At 42.2% G+C, this 19649-nt stretch overlaps 1 protein-coding gene across 1 annotated transcript; it reads left to right on the top strand.

Moving 5' to 3' along the window:
- Positions 1-234: 234 nt before the first annotated feature.
- lrrc2 (leucine rich repeat containing 2) lies at positions 235-19649 on the top strand. Its single transcript, XM_038998790.1, has 11 exons — positions 235-280; positions 541-688; positions 1909-1927; positions 4815-4849; positions 8025-8061; positions 8178-8334; positions 8522-8655; positions 15020-15165; positions 15680-15832; positions 19127-19251; positions 19442-19649. Exons 1-11 carry the CDS (start codon positions 235-237, stop codon positions 19489-19491), a joined length of 1050 nt encoding a protein of 349 aa, XP_038854718.1. The 3' UTR covers positions 19492-19649.

The following is a 19649-nucleotide window of genomic DNA, read 5'->3' as shown; positions in this document are numbered from 1 at the left end:
CGCCCTATTGGACTCCCAATCAAGGCCGGTTGTGATACAGCCTGGAATCGAACTAGGTTCTGTAGTGATGCCTCTAGCACTGAGATGCAGTGCCTTAGACCGCTGCTCCACTCGGGAGCCCAAAAAAGGAGTGTCAATTGGTAACAATTTCAATATGGAATCAAAGATCTACAACTCTACATCTGAACTTGTACAGTGTCATTCATATTGGCAGACACATTTAAAACACATAACATGGAATCAACAATCAACTGTGAGATTCAACCTAACAGTTCCAGAGGTAAGATCGTGGGTCAAACGGTTAGATACAGTTTTTGGATTGCCCTTGTTTTATGGTAGATTGTCATCTGATTTCTAACAAGATATTACATTTTACCCCCTTGATGCTGCGTAACTGTTAGCTAAACCCAATCCTTTTTTAAATATAATTTTATAAACAGATTTTCTCAAAAGGATAGAGGCTTGAGGTGAAATACCTTTTTGTTTGTGGGTATAATGTCATGTTTTTTACTTACCCTACATTTCTGTATTTTTCCACAGGGGAAATCAACATGAGGGTGGACAGGAGGGTTGATATACCAGTTTATGACATCTCACTGCTCAGGAACATTTGGGAAGGCAGAGAGAAAAAATACAAAAACAAGCAGAAGAAGGAACACGAGCGAGTACAGAAAAGCGCTCTGACCAAGTATGTTTATTAATCAAAACTCAGAGGTTTGACAACCATATTCTAGATATATTTTCATATTATTTTTAACTTAAAGGAAAATTAAACCCCAAAACTATATTTAAGGTATTTGTTTCAGTAGTCCATTGTTAATATAGTCCCATTGTTTTTTGCATGACAGCAATCAAGTTTTTAAGATACATAACTTTCAAAATAGAAAAGTACAGCTGGTATGATGCATTGTGGAGAAAATATGGCGCCGACAGAGAGGGCTGCCTCGCTTCTAGTCCTGAGGAAACTTAGCAGTATTTTGTAATTTTATGTATTATTTCTTACATTGTTAGCCCATAACTTCTTAAGTGTTATTACATACAGCCGGGAAGAACTATGGATATCAAAGCAACGCCAACTTACCAGCACCACGACCAGGAATACGACTTTCCCGAAGCGGATCCTTTGTCCAAACCACCCAGGGCATTTGAACTGATTCCAGAGGCTGACCCAAAATAACGCCGCCGGAGAAGAGGCAGACGGAGCGGTCTTCTGGTCAGACTTCGGAGGCGTGCACACCACCCACCACTTCCGAGTATATTACTCGCTAATGTTCAGTCTCTAGATAACAAGGTAGACGAAACTAAGGCAAGAGTTGCTTTCCAGAGAGACATCAGGGATAGTAACATACTCTGTTTCACGGAAACATGACTCTCTCGGGATATGCTGTTGGAGTCGGTACAGCCAAATGGATTCTTTGTGCGTCATGCCGACAGGAATAAACATCTCTCCGGGATGAAGAAGGGCGGGGGTGTTTGTTTCATGATTAACGTCTCATAGTGTAATTGTAACAACATACAGGAACTCAAATCCTTTTGTTCACCTGACCTAGAATTCCTCACAATCAAATGCCGACCATATTATCGCCCAAGGGAATTCTCCTCGGTTATTGTCACAACCATGTATATTCCTCATCAAGCCGATACCACGACGGCCCTCAAGGAACTTCACTGGACTTTATGCAAACTGAAAACCACATATCCTGAGGCTGGATTTATTGTAGCTGGGGATTTTCACAAAGCAAATTTGAGAACAAGGCTACCTAAATTCAATCAGCATATTGACTGTACTCACGCTGATAAAACACTGGATCACTGCTACTCTAACTTCAGCGATGCATACAAGGTCTTCCCCCGCCCTAATTTTGGCAAATTTGACCATGACTCCATTTTGCACCGCCCTTCATATAGGCAGAAACTCAAACAGGATGTACCCGTGGCCTAAGGGCTATTCAACGCTAGTCTGACCAATCGGAATCCACACTTCAACATTGTTTTGATCACGCGGACTGGGACATGTTCCGGGTAGTCTCAGAGAATAATATCGACGTATACGCTGATTCAATGAGTGAGTTTGTAAGGAAGTGTATTGGAAATGCTGTACCTACTGTGGCTATTAAAACCTACCCTAACCAGAAAACGTGGATAGATGGCGGCATTCGCACAAAACTGAAAGCGCGAACCACCGCATTTAACCATGGAATGGTGACTGCCAATACGGCTGAATACAAACAGTGTAGTTATTCCCCCCGCAAGGCAACCAAACAAGCAAAACGTCAGTATAGAGACAAAGTGGAGTTGCAATTCAACGGCTCAGCCACGACACGTATGTGGCAGAATCTACAGACAATCACAGACTACAAAAGGAAAACCAGCCACATCACAGACACCGACGTCTTGCTTCCAGACAAACTAAACACCTTCTTTGCCCACTTTAAGGATAATACAGTGTCACCGACACGGCCCACTACCAAGGACTGTGGGCTCTCCTTCTCTGTGGCCGACGTGAGTAAGACATTTAAACGTGTTTACCCTCACAAGGCTGCCGGCCCAGGCGACATCCCTAGCGGCGTCCTCAGAGCATGCGCAGACCAGCTGGCTGGTGTGTTTACAAACATATTCAATCTCTCCCTATCCCAGTCTGCTGTCCCCACATGCTTAAAAATGGCCACCATTGTTCCTGTACCCAAGTAGGAAAAGGTAACTGAACTAAATGACTAACGCCTCGTAGCACTCACTTCTGTCATCATGAAGTGCTTTGAGAGACTAGTCAAGGATCAGTCATATCACCTCCACCTTACCTATCACCCTAGACCCACTTCAATTTGCTTACCGCACCAATATGTCCAGACGATGCTATCGCCATCACAATGCACACTGCCCTATCCCATCTGGACAAGAGGAATACCTATGTAAGAATGCTGTTCATTGACTGTAGCTCAGCATTAAACACCATAGTACCCTCCAAGCGCATCATTAAGCTTGAGGCCCTGGGTCTCAACCCCACCCTGTGCAATTGGGTCCTGGACTTCCTGACGGGTCGCCCCCAGGTGGTGAAGGTAGGAAACATCACCACCACTTCACTGATCCTCAACACTGGGGCCCCACAAGGGTACGTGCTCAGCCCCCTCCTGTACTCCCTGTTCACCCATGACTGCGTGGCCATGCACGTCTCCAACTCAATCATCAAGTTTGCAGATGACACAACATTAGTGGGCTTGATTAGCAACAACGACGAGACAGCCTACAGGGAGGAGGTGAGGGCACTCGGAGTGTGGTGTCAGGAAAACAACCTCTCACTCAACGTCAACAAAGCAAAGTAGATGATCGTAGACTTCAGGAAACAGGAGAGGGAGCCCCCCCCTATCCACATCGATGGGACAGCAGTGGAGAATGTGGAATGTTTTAAGTTCCTCGGCGTATACATCATGGACAAACTGAAGTGGTCCACCCACATAGACAGTGTGGTGAAGAAGGCGCAACATAGCCTCTTCAAACTCAGGATGTTGAAGAAATTAGGCTTGTCACCTAAAACCCTCACAAACTTTCACAGATGCACATTTGAGAGCATCCTGTTGGGCTGTATCACCGCCTGGTATGACAACTGCACCGCCACAACCGCAAGGCTCTCCAGAGGGTGGTGCGGTCTGCACAACGCATCACTGGGGGAAAATTACCTGACCTCCAGGACACCTACAGCATCCAATGTCACAGGAATGCCAAAAAGATCATCAAGGACAACAACCACCCGAGCCACTGCCTGTTCACCCCACTACCATCCAGAAGGTGAGGTCAGTACAGGTGCATCAAAGCTGGGACCGAGAACCTGAAAAACAGCTTCTATTTCAAGGCCATCAGACTGTTAAACAGCCATAACTAACACAGAGAGACTGCTGCCTACATACAGACTTGAAATCATTGTCCATTTTAATAAATGGATCATTAGTCACTTTAATAATGCCACTTGAAAAATGTTAACATATTTCATCACTCATCTCATATGTATGTACTGTATTTTATTCTATGCGATCTATTGCATCTTGCCCATGCCGCTCCGTCATTGCTCATCCATATATTTATACAGTTGAAGTCGGAAGTGTACATACACTTAGGTTGGAGTCATTAAAACCCATTTTTCAACCACTCCACACATTTCTTGTTAATTAACAAACTATAGTTTTGGCAAGTCAGTTAGGACATCTCCTTTGCGCATGACACAAGTAATTTTTCCAACAATTGTTTACAGACAGATTATTTCACTGTATCACAATTCCAGTGGGTCAGACGTTTACATACACTAAGTTGACTGTGCCTTTGAACAGCTTGGAAAATTCCAGAAAATTATGTCATGGCTTTATAAGCTTCTGATAGGCGAATTGACATAATTTGAGTCAATTGGAGGTATACCTGTGGATGTATTTCAAGGCCTACCTTCAAACTCAGTGGCTCTTTGCTTGACATCATGGGAAAATCAACAGAAAATCAGCCAAGACCTCAGAAATAAATTGTAGACCTCCACAAGTCTGGTTCATTCTTGGGAGCAATTGCCAAATGCCTGAAGGTACCACATTCATCTGTACAAGCAATAGTACGCAAGTATAAACACCATGGGACAACGCAGCCGTCATACCGCTTCGGTCTCCTGGAGATGAACGTACTTTGGTGCGAAAAGTGCAAATCAATCTCAGAACAACAGCAAAGGACGTGTGAAGATTGTGATTGTGAAGATGCTGGAGGAAACAGGTACAAAAGTATCTATATCCACAGTAAAACAAGTCCTATATTGACATAAACTGAAAGGCCGCTCAGCAAGGAAGAAGTCACTGCTCCAAAACCGCCATAAAAAAGCCAGACTACGGTTTGCAACTGCACATGGGGACAAAGATCGTACTTTTTGGAGAAATGTCCTCTGGTCTGATGAAACAAAAATATAACTGTTTGGCCATAATGACCATCGTTATGTTTGGAGGAAAAAGGGGGAGGCTTGCAAGCCGAATAACACTATCCCAACTGTGAAGCACGGGGGTGGCAGCATTGTGTTGTGGGGGTGCTTTGCTGCAGGAGGGACTGGTGCACTTCACAAAATAGATGGCATCAGGAGGCAGGAAAATGATGTGGATTTTTCGAAGCAACACCTCAAGACATCAGTCAGGAAGTTAAAGCTTGGTCGCAAATGGGTCTCCCAAATGGACAATGACCCCAAGCATACTTCCAGAGTTGTGGCAAAATAGCTTAAGGACAACAAAGTCAAGGTATTGGAGTGGCCATCACAAAGCCCTAACCTCAATTCTATAGAACATTTTTGGGCAGAACTGAAAAAAGCGTGTGCGAGCAAGGAGGCCTACAAACCTGACTCAGTTACACCAGCTCTGTCAGGAGGAATGGGCCAAAATTCACCCAACCTATTGTGGGAAGCTTGTGGAAGGCTACCCGAAACGTTTGACCCAAGTTAAACAATTTAAAGGCAATGCTACCAAATACTAATTGAGTGTACGTAAACTTCTGATCCACTGGGAATGTGATGAAAGAAATTAAAGCTGAAATAAATCATTCTTTCTTCTATTATTCTGACAATTGACATTCTTAAAATAAAGTGGTGATCCTAACTGACCTAAAACAGGATATTTTTACTAGGATTAAATGTCAGCAATTGTGAAAAACTGAGTTTAAATGTATTTGGCTAAGGTGTATGTAAACTTCCGACTTCAACTGCGTGTTTATATTCTTATTCCATTCCTTTACTTAGATTTGTGTGTATTAGGTAATTGTTATGGAATTATTAGATTACATGTTAGATATTGATGCACTGTCAGAACTAGAAGCACAAGCATTTCGCTACACTCGCAATAACATGTATCAATCAAATTCATAAGCCCTTTTTACATCTGCTAACCATGTGTATGTGACCAATAAATTTGGTTTGAACGCAGCATTATTTGATGCAAAATGCATCATACCAGCTGTATTGCTGTATTTTGAAAGTTACATATCTTGAAAATGTGATTTCTGGCATGCAAAACATTTTGGGACTATACCAACAATATTCTAATGAAACAAATACCAAAATATAGTTTTTGGGTGGAGTTTTCCTTTAAGTCACCTAGATTTCCAGTCTGCTTGTGCCATCATGCAACTCCTTGTTTGGAGCGGCAAAATATTTGGTATGACAAGACGACGAGTAGCATGATGGCACAAAAAAAGACAAATACCCCAGTAAACTAGATTGACCTCAGCTATGTGATAATAATGACATCCAACAGCAGTGTCTTTCTCGTTGCTCTCATCCAGACAATGTATTTTCAACAATTGATGTTGCTGTGATCTGGTCCAATCTTGCCTTTTGTAAATAGGCTACTACACAAATGTAAACGTTTCCAGATAAACTTTTAATTGTTTTTCCCAAGGATCAATCAGCAATGGCAGTATCGCATAGCATGCAAGAAATTGAAATCCAACGAGGAGGAAGTGCTCCAACACTACCTGACGAGAACAGCTCTGAATGAAATTCAGCTCCACCAGGATATACCAAACACAGGCAAGCTCAGCAAAACAATTAAATCATTAGGACAGCAATCCAACATGTCCCGTGAAAATGTTGTAAATGTATAAAAATATAAAACAAATATACATTTACATAAGTATTCAGACCCTTTACTCAGTACTTTGTTGAAGCACCTTCGGCAGTGATTACAGCCTTGAGTCTTTTTGGGTATGACGCTACAAGCTTGGCACACCTGTATTTGGGGAGTTTCTCCAATTCTCTGCAGATCCGCTCAAGCTCTGTCAGGTTGGATGGGGAGCGTCGCTGCACAGCTATTTTCAGGTCGCTCCAGAGGTGTTCGATCGGGTTCAAGTCTGGGCTCTGGCTGGGCCACTCAAGGACATTCAGAGACTTGTCCTGAAGCCACTCCTGCATCGTCTTGGCTGTGTGCTTAGGGTCGTTGTCCTGTTGGAAGGTGAACCTTCGCCCCAGTCTGGCCACTACCATAAAAGGCCTGATTGGTGCAGTCCTGCAGAGATGGTTGTCCTTCTGGAAGATTCTCCCATCCCCACTCTGGAGCTCTATCAGAGTGACCATCGGGTTCTTGGTCAACTCCCTGACCAAGGCTCTTCTCCCCCGATTGCTCAGTTTGGCCGGCGGCCAGCTGCAGGAAGATTCTTGGTGGTTCCAAACTTATTCCATTTAAGAATGATGGAGGCCACTGTGTTCTTCGGGACCTTCAATGCTGCAGACATTGTTTGGCACCCTTTCACAGATCTGTGCCTCGGCACAATCCTGTCTCTGAGCTCTACGGATAATTCATTCGACCTCATGGTTTGGCTTTTGCTCTGACATGCACTGTCAACTGTGTCACCTTATATAGACAGGTGTGTGCCTTTCCAAATTATGACCAATCAATTGAATTTACCACAGGTGGACTCCAATCAAGTTGTAGAAACATCTCAAGGATGATCAATGGAAACAAGATGCACCTGAGCTCAATTTCGAGTCTCATTAGCAAAGGGTCAGAATACTTACTGTATGCATTTCTGTTTTTTATTTGTTATAACGTGCATAAAAACGTTTTTTGCTTCGTCAGTATGGGGTATTGTGTGTAGAGTACATGTTATAATTTAATCCATTTTAGAGTACGGCTGTAATGTAACAAAATGTGAAAAAAGGGAAGGGGTCGGAATACTTTCCAAATGCACTTTATATTTATCTGAATAAGTACTTGTGCCATAGTTACTATGCTCACTCTCTTCTCACTCTCAATTTATTTTAATTTACCTTTATTTAACTAGGCAAGTCAGTTAAGAACAAATTCTTATTTTCAATGACGGCCTAGGAACAGTGGGTTAACTGCCTGTTCAGGTGCAGAACGACGGATTTGTACCTTGTCAGCTCGGGGATTTGAACTTGCAACCTTTCGGTTACTAGTCCAACGCTCTAACCACTAGGCTACCCTGCCGCCACATCACTGCCATGCTCCACTCTTTAACTGACTTTTTTATCCTACAGATGCAAATCCCATAATTGATGGCATCAAATACATTTTTGAACTGGATGGTGATAAATGGATGGTAAATTGGCTCATACCATCTCATTCTTTTTCATTATGATTGTTTTCAGATAAAATCACTACCATTGTATGTATCCACACTATCGTTGTTTTCATGTTGTATTACTTTCAATGCAGGATCTTCCTGATAATCTTCTTGATATGACATACCTTCGAGAATGGCACATAAGAAGAACTAAAATCTGCAAATTACCAGAGTGGATTGTGCAGTTTCCGGACCTCTGCGTATTGGATGTACCCCAAAACGGAATTGGCAAGCTGCCTGTTGAAATAGGTAATTATTATGTATCATGCATGTCCTCCTATTTGAAAATATGAACGCTGAAGTCTCTCCTATGACTTTGTCTTTATTTGTTACATTAGCTCATTAAACATCCTTAATTTGAATTGAATTTAAATGGGATTTAGAACATATCTGTTTCTACATTCCGTTACATGTCTTTCCTATGTTTTTTTGTAAGGTCAATTAACAAAGCTGAGGGTGCTGAAAGTTAATTACAATAGGCTGTCCAGTATTCCTCCAGAACTTGGTGAATGTGAGAATCTGGAGAGATTGGAGCTAACTGGAAATGATCTTGAACAGTTGCCTTTTGAGGTAAGGGGTATTTGTGTGAAATGGCTTGTGTGGTATGATATCTTCAAAAGCTCTGTTTATAGCTTGTTCTAACATGCATCCATTTTCCTGATTTCGTCCAGATTCTGATTGTGCCCAACATTTTTTGACATGGGTAGACAATCAAAATACACATTGTGATCAGATCTTCTTGCCCACCTCCGGAGTTAGTCAGACACACATTGGATCTGGATATCTTACAATTGTAGACAGATCTGGGCCTCGTTTCCCAGTTGTGACACAAATTAAGCATTACGATGATAGTACCTTCCCAAGTAATTTACTTTTAAGTGTTTCCCAAACAAGCACGTAGAGTGAATCTGTAAGTGTGACAGCTAAGAGCATCATTGGGGCCATGTTTGGTTTTTCACGTGATCCCATCCGGTGCTGAAATCGCAAACACAACTAATAGCCCACATTTCATGTGAAATGTAAGCTATGCCAATACATTTCACAGATTAGTTTTTATGAATGAAAATAAATAACAAAAATAAATAACAAACAAACCATTGATTTCAAGATTTGAATCTGCCGTCTTCTTTTCTACAGTGCTTAAGCTCTAGTGCTGAGCTAATTGAATTTTGGTATAATTTTTTTCTGTGAGCTCAATACGCACATTGCGCAGTTTCTCTAGAGATCAATACAATCAAGCAGGCTATGGTGTGAAATAGGCTTCTAGAAGTGCCGTCTTTATTTTATTACTTATCATTAATGCCGTCTTTTGTGTGCTTATCAATACACGAGCACCTCTTTTCAAGTTTCAAGTTTTAATGTCACATGTAGTAGAGTGAAATGCCTTTCTTGCAAACCTCGAAAATCAACAATGCAATAATCAATAACAATGTATAACTAGAAGGGAAAAAAACAAGAAATATCAAGAACACAATAAGTAAGTAAGCATACTATATACAGGGTCAGTTCCAATACCACATTTACAATGTGCAGGGATACTGGAGTGATGGAGGTAGATGTGTATAGGGGTAAGGTGACTAGGCAACAGGATATAAGATACACAGAGTAGTAGCAGCTTGTTTGTGAGTGGGTGTGTGTAGAGTCAGTATAAATGTGTGTGCATATTATGTGTGAGTGAGAAGATGATGGAGTGAGTGTGTGTGTGAGTGTGTAGGGCCCTGTGAGAGTGCAATGCAAAAATAAAAATAAAAGGTCAATAAGGATACAAGGTTAACTCAGATAGCTATTTTGTTATCTATTTATCAAGTCGTATTGCTTGGGGATAGAAGCTGTTCAAGAGCCTGTTGGTGCAAGACTTGACGCATCGGTACCGCTTGCCGTGCAGAAGCAGAGAGAATAGTCCTATGGCTTGGGTGGTTGGAGTCTTAACAATTTTCCGGGCCTTCCTACTACACTGCCTGATAAAGATGTCCTGGATGTCAGGGAGCTCGGACACAGTGATGTACTGGGCTATCCGCACCAAGCTCTGTAGCTCCATGCGATCAAGGGCGATGCTATTGCCATACCAGGCAGTGATGCAGCCAGTCAAAATGCTCTCAATGGTACAGCTGTAGAACTTTTTGAAGATTTTAAAGCCCATGCCAAACTTTTTCAACCTCCAGAGGGGAAAAGAGGCGCTGTTGCGCCTTCTTCACAACTGTGCTCGTGTTTGGACCATTTTAAGTCTTTAGTGATTTGGAAACCGAGGAACTTGAAGCTCTCAACCTGCTCCACTGCAGCCCCGTCGAGGTGGGTGGGGGCGTGCTGCCCCCCCGTTTCCTGTAGTCCATGATCAGCTCCTTGGTCTTACTGACATTAAGGGAGAAGTTGTTGTTCTGGCACCACACTGTCAGGTTACTGACCTCCTCCCTGTAAGCTGACTCATCGTCGCCGGTGATCAGGCCTACCACCGTCATGTCATCAGTAAACTTGATGATGGTATTGGAGTCGTGCGTGGCCACGCAGTTGTGGGTGAACAGGGAGAACAGGAAGGGACTAAGCACACACCCCTGTGGGGCCCCTGTGTTGAGGGTCAGCGTGGCGGAGGTGACGTCGCCTACTCTCACCACCTGGGCTCGGGCCGTCAGGAAGTCCAGGATCCAGTTGCAGAGGGAGGTGTTCAAACCCAGAGTCTTAAGCTTGGTGGAGAGCTTGGAGGGGACAATGGTGTTGAATGCTAAGCAGTAGTCAATGAACAGCATTCTCACATACAGTATGTACTCCTCTTGTCCAGGTGGGTGAGGGCAGTGTGAAGAGCAATTGAGAATGCGTCATCTATGGATCTGTTGGGGCGGTATGCAAATTGGAGTGGGTCTTGGGTGTCTTGGTGTCAGCCTCTATCCTATCGATAAAATAATTTGATTAAGTCATACAAAAAAAACTAATTTAAGGGTTTTTCTTTATTTGGACTATTTTCTACATTGTAGAATAATTGTGAAGACATCAAAACTATTAAATAACATATGGAATCATGTAGTAACCAAAAAAGTGTTAAACAAATAAAATACATTTTATATTTGAGATTCTACAAAGTAGCCACCCTTTGCCTTGATGACAGCTTTGCACACTCTTGGCATTCTCTCAACCAGCTTCATGAGGTAGTCACCTGTAATGCATTTCAATTAACAGGTGTGCCTTGTTAAAAGTTAATTTGTGGAATTTATTTCCTTCTTATTGCGTTTGAGCCAATCAGTTGTGTTGTGACAAGGTAGGGGTGGTATATAGAAGATAGCCCTATTTGGTAAAAGACCAAGTCCATATTTATTTATTTTTTATTTCACCTTTATTTAACCAGTCAGGCCAGTTGAGAACAAGTTCTCATTTACAACTGCGACCTGGACAAGATAAAGCAAAGCCGTGTGACAAAAATAACAACACAGAGTTACACATGGGATAAACAAACGTACAGTCAATAACACAATATAAAAATCTGTATACAGTGTGTGCAAATTAAGTAAGGAGGTAAGGCAATAAATAGGCCATAGTGGCGAAGTAATTACAATTTAGCAATTAACACTGGAGTGATAGATGTGCAGATGACGATGTGCAAGTAGAAATACTGGTGTGCAAAAGAGCAGAAAAACAAAAACAAATATGGGGAGAAGGTAGTTAGTTGGTAAGAACAGCTCAAATAAGGAAAGAACAATATAGCAAGAACAGCTCAAATAAGCAAAGAGAAATGACAGCCCATCATTACTTTAAGACATGAAGATCAGTCAATACAGAAAATTACAAGAACTTTTAAAGTTTCTTCAAGTGCAGTCACAAGAACCATCAAGCGCTATGATGAAACTGGCTGTCATGAGGACCTCTACAGAAAAGGAAGACCCAGAGTTACCTCTGCTGCAGAGGATAAGTTCATTAGAGTTACCAGCCTCAGAAATTGTAGCCCAAATAAATGCTTCACGGAGTTCAAGTAACAGACACATCTCAACATCAACTGTTCAGAGGAGACAGGCATTCAAGGTCAAATTTCTATGAAGAAACCACTACTAAAGGACACCAATAATAAGAAGAGACTTGCTTGGGCCAAGAAACATGAGCAATGGACATTAGACCGGTGTAAATCTGTCTGACGAGTCCAAATGTGAGATTTTTGGTTCCAACCGCCGTATCTTTGTGAGACACAGAGTAGGTGAATGGATGATCTCCGCATGAGTGGTTCCCACCATGAAGCATGGAGGAGGAGGTGTGATGGTGTGGGTGTGCTTTGCTGGTGACACTGTCTGTGATGTATTTAGAATTCAAGGCACACTTAACCAGCATGGCTACCACAGCATTCTGCAGCGATACGCCATCCCATCTGGTTTGCGTTTAGTGGGACTATCATTTGTTTTTCAACAGGACAATGACCCATAACACACCTCCAGGCTGTGTAAGGGCTATCTGACGAAGAAGGAGAGTGATGGAGTGCTGCATCAGATGACCTAGCCTCCACAATCACCCGACCTCAACCCAATTGAGATGGTTTGGGATGAGTTGGACCGCAGAGTGAAGGAAAAGTGGCCAACAAGTGCTCAGCATATGTGAGAACTCATTCAAGACTGTTGGAAAAGCATTCCAGGTGAAGCTGGTTGACAGAATGTCAAGAGTGTGCAAAGCTGTCATCACTTTGAAGAATCTAAAATATATTTTGATTTGTTTAACACTTTTTTGGTTACTACATGATTCCATATGTGTTATGTCATAGTTTTGATGCCTTCACTATTATTATACAATGTAGAAAATAGTCCAAATAAAGAAAAACCCTTGAATGTGTAGGTGTCCAAACTTTTGACTGGTACTGTATGTATTTACACACAAAAACAGTTGAATAATAAAATATTTAATCAATTATCTTCCTCAATCAATATTTGCAAGAGGGAGGTATTCTGATTTCATTGGTCCTCTACTCGCAGCTCAAACACTTCATTCAGGATAAATGGAGTTAGCCCTGAGTTAGTCTGCCCCGGAGCAGGTTAGATCTGAAGGATTTGTTGCCATAGAAATTGACCTGACTAAAAGGTAAGCCATATTCATATGACTGGTTATCCTGAGTTGAACTCAGAGTTGACCAAAGTTACGTCACTCTGGTCTCATAGACTAGATGCAACATAGTAAATGAAAATCCAAAATTAACCCTTTAACCTAACTTCTAACCTTATCCTTAACCCCTAGTCTAGCTAACGTTAGCGTTAGCCACCTAGCTAACATTAGCCACAACAAATTGGAATTTGTAAAATATCATATGTATTGCATATTTTGAACTTATTGTACGAATTGCAATTTCTGTCATATACGGATTGTAATTCGAAACATATCATACTAATTGTAATTTGAAACATATCATACAAAATGGATGATGGACCTCCACAAAGTCATACATACAAACGTAACATTTCATACTAATTAGAGTGTCCCGGATTTTTGTTTACTATGTTACATCTACCCCTAAGCCCAGGTTGCAGCACTCAGGCAAAGTTGCAGTGGGTTGGTCGGCTGATTGAGGGAGACACAAGGTCAAGCAGTCTGATTATCTCCTCTTGTGGGACCCTGTATTTTTTAAGGAAAGCCCCATCATTGTGAGTCTGCAACAGGCTCAGGTTGTTGTGAATATGCACATTTATATACACCAATCAACTGTGCGGCCGTTGCTGCAAGTTATGTTACAGAGCAACAATCCTCTGAATAGCAGCCATGCTATATTACTGTTGTTCCGCTGAACAACAGTAACAACAGTTCCGCTGACCTCTAGCTGGGTGTTTATAGTGTCCAAGGTCTTTCCAAAATTGTCTGGAACTCTATTGGAGGGAAGCGACACCATTCTTTCTCGAGAAATTCCATAATTTAGTGTTTTGTTTATGGTGGTGGAAAATGTTGTCTCAGGCGCCTCTCCAGAATCTCCCATAAGTGTTCAATTGGGTTGAGATCTGGGGACTGAGACTGCCATGGGATATGGTTTACATCATTTTCATGCTTATCAAACCTTTGTGACCACTTGTGCCCTGTAGACGGGGTCATTGTCATCCTATGGGGGCATAGCCATGGTAGCCAAAATAATGGCCTATCCAGCATTTTTATATACGACTCTAAGCATGATGGGATGTTTATTGCTTAATTAACTCAGGAACCACACCTATATGGAAGCACCTGCTTTCAATATACTTTGTATCCCTCATTTACTCAAGTGTTTCCATTATTTGGGCAGTTAACTGTATTAGAACCAGGTATTTCCACTGAGTGTACAAAACATTAAGAACACTCTTTCCATGATATAGACTGACCAGGTGAATGCAGTTGAACGCTATTATCCGTTATTGATGTCACTTGTTAAATCCACTTCAATCAGTGCAGATGAAGGGGAGGAGACCGGTTAAAGAAGGATTTTTAAGCCTTGAGACATGGATTGTTTTTGTGTGCCATTTAAAGGGTGAATGGGCAAGACAAAGGATTTAAGTGTCTTTGAATGGGGTATGGTAGTAGGTGCCAGGAACACTGGTTTGTGTCAAAAACTGCAACACTGCTGGATTTTACAAGCTCAACAGTTTCCCGTGTGTATCATGAATGGTCCACCCAAAGGACATCCAGCCAACTTGACACAACTGTGGGAAACATTGTAGTCAACAATCCCTGTGAAACGCTTTCGACACCTTAAAGTCCGTGCCCCTATGAATTGAGGCTGTTCTAAGGGGGGTGCTACTCGATATTAGGAAGGCGTTCTTAATGTTTGTACACTCAGTGTGTATACTGTACAACAAGCAACAATGGCGAACCACAACCATGCAAAAACTTAACAAAAATGCAAAAGGTCTCATTCTGTGATGATAATGTTTTATAGGACCTTTATTGTAGGGATTTGTTTTCTTGCTACTGCTCTTCTATGTAAACACAGAATTAATCTGAGTCTTTGTTTCAGTTAAGCAATCTCAAGAAAGTCACACACCTGGATATAGCAGAAAACCAATTCGCCAGCATACCCATCTGTGCTCTTCGTATGACAAGCCTACAATTGTTGGATATGAGTATCAACATGTTGACGGATTTGCCTGAGGATATGGACAGGTATGTGAAGCATAGCCTTAATGCTATAACAGATGACCATTTCATCATTCATCACTCACACATTACCATCATTGATTATCATCATGATCATCTAATGATAAAAGTTTCATATTCATAAATGATATTAAAATGGTTATTATGAAGTACTACATGTTTCCACTCTGGGTGGGGGCAACCTTCTGCCTGGAGAGCTACTGAGTGTGCAGGTTTTTTCTCCAGCCCTGCTGAAAACTCTGTTAATCAGCTGCTCATCAGGATCTTGATTAGCTTGGGTGTATTTGCTAGTGCACATCGTAGCAAAGTATTTGGCTACGAAAAATGTTCTGCAAGGAAAAATAGTTCATTTTTGTTCAAATTTACGTTTTGTCACATTTGCTTTGGTTTAGTTCCTAGTAAGTACACCCCTGAATTAGATGTGTGTTGGGTTGAGGGAAAAGCCTGTACCTTGTAGCTCTCTAGGAGGAGGGTTGGCCATCGCTTCTTTAACTATTTCCAATATCTGTGTCCGATTCAGGTTGGAAGAATTGGAATCCTTGTTTGTTCATAAGAATAACATGTCATATTTGCCAAAGTGTTTGGTAAATATCACTACACTCAAGATGATTGTTGTTAGTGGAGACACATTGATCTGCTGGCCTTCAGGGCTTAAAGAAAATCCTGCCATCAAGTAAGTCTGACAAGATGACTGAGAGTGTATAGTATCATAATATCACTGTATAACTACGCCTGTTGGTCACATATACACTATATATACAAAAGTATGTGGACACCCGTTCAAATTAGTGGATTTGGCTATTTCAGCTACACCCATTGCTGACAAGTGTATAAAATCGAGCATACAGCCATGCAATCTCCACAGACAAACATTGGCAGTAGAAGGGCCTTACTGAAGAGCTCAGTGACTTTCAACGTGGCACTGTCATAGGATAAAATTCTATTAAATTGTATTGGTCACATACACCTTCAGCAGATTTTACTGCGAATGTAGCGAAATGCTTGTGTTTGTAACTCCAACAGTGCAGAACTAACAAGTAATATCAAACAATTTCACAAGAATACACACAATACACACAAATCTAAGGAAAGGAATGGAATTAAGAATATATAAATATAAGGACGAGCAATGTCAGAGCGGCATAGACTAAGATACAATAGAATAGAATAGAATACAGCATATACAAATGAGATGACTAATGCAAAATATGTAAACATTATTAAAGTGATTAGTGTTTCATTTATTAAAGTGGCCAATGATTTCATGTCTATGTACACTACCGTTCAAAAGTTTGGGGTCACTTAGAAATGTCCTTGTTTTTGAAAGAAAAGCACATTTGTTGTCAATTTGTCACGCCCTGACCATAGAGAGCTTTTTATTCTCTATGTTGGTTAGGTCAAGGTGTGACTAGGGTGGGTCATCTAGGTGATTTAAATTTCTATGTTGGCCTGGTATGGTTCCCAATCAGAGGCAGCTGTTTATCGTTGTCTCTGATTGGGGATCATATTTAGGCAGCCATTTCCCCTTTGTGCTTTGTGGGATCTTGACTATGTATAGTTGCCTGTGAGCACTATAGCAGCTTAACGTTTAGTTTTACATTTATTGTTTTCTTTGAGTTTCACTTCATAATAAAGAGGATGGAACCATACCACACTGCATCTTGGTCCACTCATTATGACGATCGTGACAGAAGATCCCAACAACAACGGACCAAGAAGCGTGCGCAGGAGGAAAGCCAGGAGTGGAGGACATCCTGGACGTGGGACGAGATTATGGCAGGAGACAGAAGCCTGCCATGGAAGCAGGCGGCGAAAGTGTTGCCGGCTATACGCACCAGGTCTCCAGTACACCTTCCCAGCCCAGTACGTCCTGTGCCAACTCCCCGTACTCGTCCTGAGAAGTGTGTTAAAGTTCCGGTACAATTGATGCCGGCTATACGCACCAGATCTCCAGTGCGCCTTCACAGCCCAGTACGTCCTGTGCCAACTCCTTGTACTCACCGTGTGAAGAGTGTCATCGTTCCGGTACAATGTGTGCCGGTTCTACGCACCGTGTCTCCAGTGCGCCTCCACAGCCCGGTACGTCCTGTTCCTGCTCCTCGCACTCTCCCTCAAGTGTGCCTTCCCAGTCAGGTACGTCCTGTACCTGCTCCTCGCACTCTCCTTGGAGTGTGTGTCCCCAGTCCAGTACATCCTGTACCTGCTCCTCGCACTCGCCCTGAGGTGCGTGTCATCAGCCCGGTGCCACCTGTACCGGCCCCACGCATCAGGCCTAACATACACCCCACCCTTCTTCTTCCTGGAGAGATATTTATTTCTGGCTGCGCGATGAACTGAGAACCCAACTGGCTGTACGGACTCGGACCGTAAATCCCAAGAGAGCCATGTTTCTGTGAAACAGAGTATGTTACAATCCCTGATGTATATCTGGAAGGAAATCCTCAGCTCATTATCTTTATTATCCAGAGACTAAACATTAGTGAGTAATATACTCTGAAGCGGTTGGTGGTGTGCGTGCCTCCTGAGTCAGACTAGAAGTCCACTCCGAGTACCTCTTCTCCGCCGGTGATGTTTTGGGTCAGCCTCTGGAATCAGTTCAATTGCCCTGGGGGGTACAAACAAAGGATTTGATTCAGGAAAGTTGTGTTCCTGGTCATAATGCTGGTAATGCTGGTAATACCGCCGCACTGATATCTAAAAGTTCTTCCCGGCTGTATGTAATAACACAAAAATAATTCTGGCCTAATAATGTAAGAAATAACACATAATCAAAACAAAATGTTGCAACGTTGCCTAGGGGCTAGAAGCACGGCTGCCCTCTATCGGCACCATATTTTTAATCGACCCTCTTAGTGCCAACAAGTCAGTTCATCACATTTCTGTACTGCTAGAGCCGTCCTAGTCAACCGTAAGTGCTGTTATTGTGAAGTGGAAACGTCTAGGAGTAGCAACGGCTCAGCCACGAAGTTGCAGGCCACAAAAGCTCACAGACGGGACCGCCGAGTGCTGAAACAAGTAGCTCATAAAAATCATCTGTCCTCGGTTGCAACACTCACTACCGAGTTCCAAACTGCCTCTGAAAGCAACGTCAGCACAATAACTGTTCATCGGGAGCTTCACGAAATGGCCGAGCAGCTGCACACAAGCCTAACATCACCATGTGCAATGCCAAGCGTCGGCTGGAGTGGTGTAAAGCTCGACCCCATTGTACTATGCAGCAATGGAAACGCGTTCTCTGGAGTGATGAATCATGCTTCACCATCTGGCAGTCCAACGGACGAATCTAAGTTTGGCGGATGCCAGTAGAACGCTACCTGCCACAACGCATAGTGCCAACTGTAAAGTTTGATGGAGGAGGAATAATGGTCTGGGGCTGTTTTTCATGGTTCAGGCTAGGTCCCTTAGTTCTAGTGAAGGGATATCTTAATGCTACATTATACAATGACATTCTAGAAGATTATGTGCTTCCAACTTTGTGGCAATAATTTGATGAAGGCCCTTTCCTGTTTCAGCATGAGAATGTCCCCGTGCACAAAGCGAGGTCCATCCAGAAATGGTTTGTCAAGATCGGTGCAGAAGAACTTGACTGGCCTGCACAGAGCCCTGACCTTAACCCCATCAAATACTTTTGTGATGAATTGGAACGCCGACTGCAAGCCAGGCCTAATCGCCCAACCTCACTAATGCTCTTGTGAATGGAAGCAAGTTCCCCGCAACAATGTTCCAACATCTAGTGGAAAGCTTTCCCAGATCAAAATGAATCAAATCTGTAACATATCACATCATATACTACAACAAAGATCATGTTATATGATCCCATGACATGTGTTCTAATGAAGGGGAACAGTCAAATGGGGGAACAAGATTGGGACAACACAGGATAATTTTTTCTGTATTAAAAAAACTGGGCCAGATGATAAATATTAAATTAAAATTGAAAATATGTGATATGCCTTTTTCCTTTCAGATTCATTAAGCTATATGACAACATGGTTGATGAGATAATGGAGGGGGATGATGAGATATTGGAAACAAGACAAGACCATCACAAAGAATTTCTGCAGACATACATTGACACAGTGAAGGACAGAGGTAAGACATCGCTTTTCATATTTGTGGGTTGTTTCACTGTTAGACAAGTTAGCAATCACTTCGCAAGACATTAGATCCATCCACCACAGACTATTTCTTTACAACGCAAGGCACTCATATGTTTAATAATCTAGTATTGTGTAGCCTATAAATGCAGAGTTCAACATGTAAATGTATAATTTCTCTCCAGAAACTGCGCCAACATACACCACCAAAGTGTCATTCTCATGCTGTCTGTAATGGAGATTCAGATGACCAGAAGAAAACGGACAACCATGCTGCTGTGCATGCATTGCATATCAATCCTCTGAACACTTGTAAACAGTGGCCGAGTTCCAGGCTGACTACATTGCAGATGCATGCCAAAACTCACATCACCTGGATAGATGTTTAACACA

The sequence above is a fragment of the Salvelinus namaycush genome, chromosome 1 (assembly GCF_016432855.1).
Source record: "Salvelinus namaycush isolate Seneca chromosome 1, SaNama_1.0, whole genome shotgun sequence".
Lineage (NCBI taxonomy): Eukaryota > Metazoa > Chordata > Actinopteri > Salmoniformes > Salmonidae > Salvelinus > Salvelinus namaycush.
Note: the sequence above shows the minus strand (reverse complement) of the source record. Positions and strands in the feature narration are given on the sequence as shown.

Excerpts from the sequence above, each read along its gene's own strand:
- lrrc2 (XM_038998790.1), top strand. The coding sequence starts at position 235 with ATGGAATCAACAATCAACTGTGAGATTCAACCTAACAGTTCCAGAG. Across the intron at positions 8,656-15,019 it reads TTGAACAGTTGCCTTTTGAG|TTAAGCAATCTCAAGAAAGT; the intron begins GTAAGGGGTATT and ends TCTTTGTTTCAG. Across the intron at positions 19,252-19,441 it reads TGACACAGTGAAGGACAGAG|AAACTGCGCCAACATACACC; the intron begins GTAAGACATCGC and ends ATTTCTCTCCAG.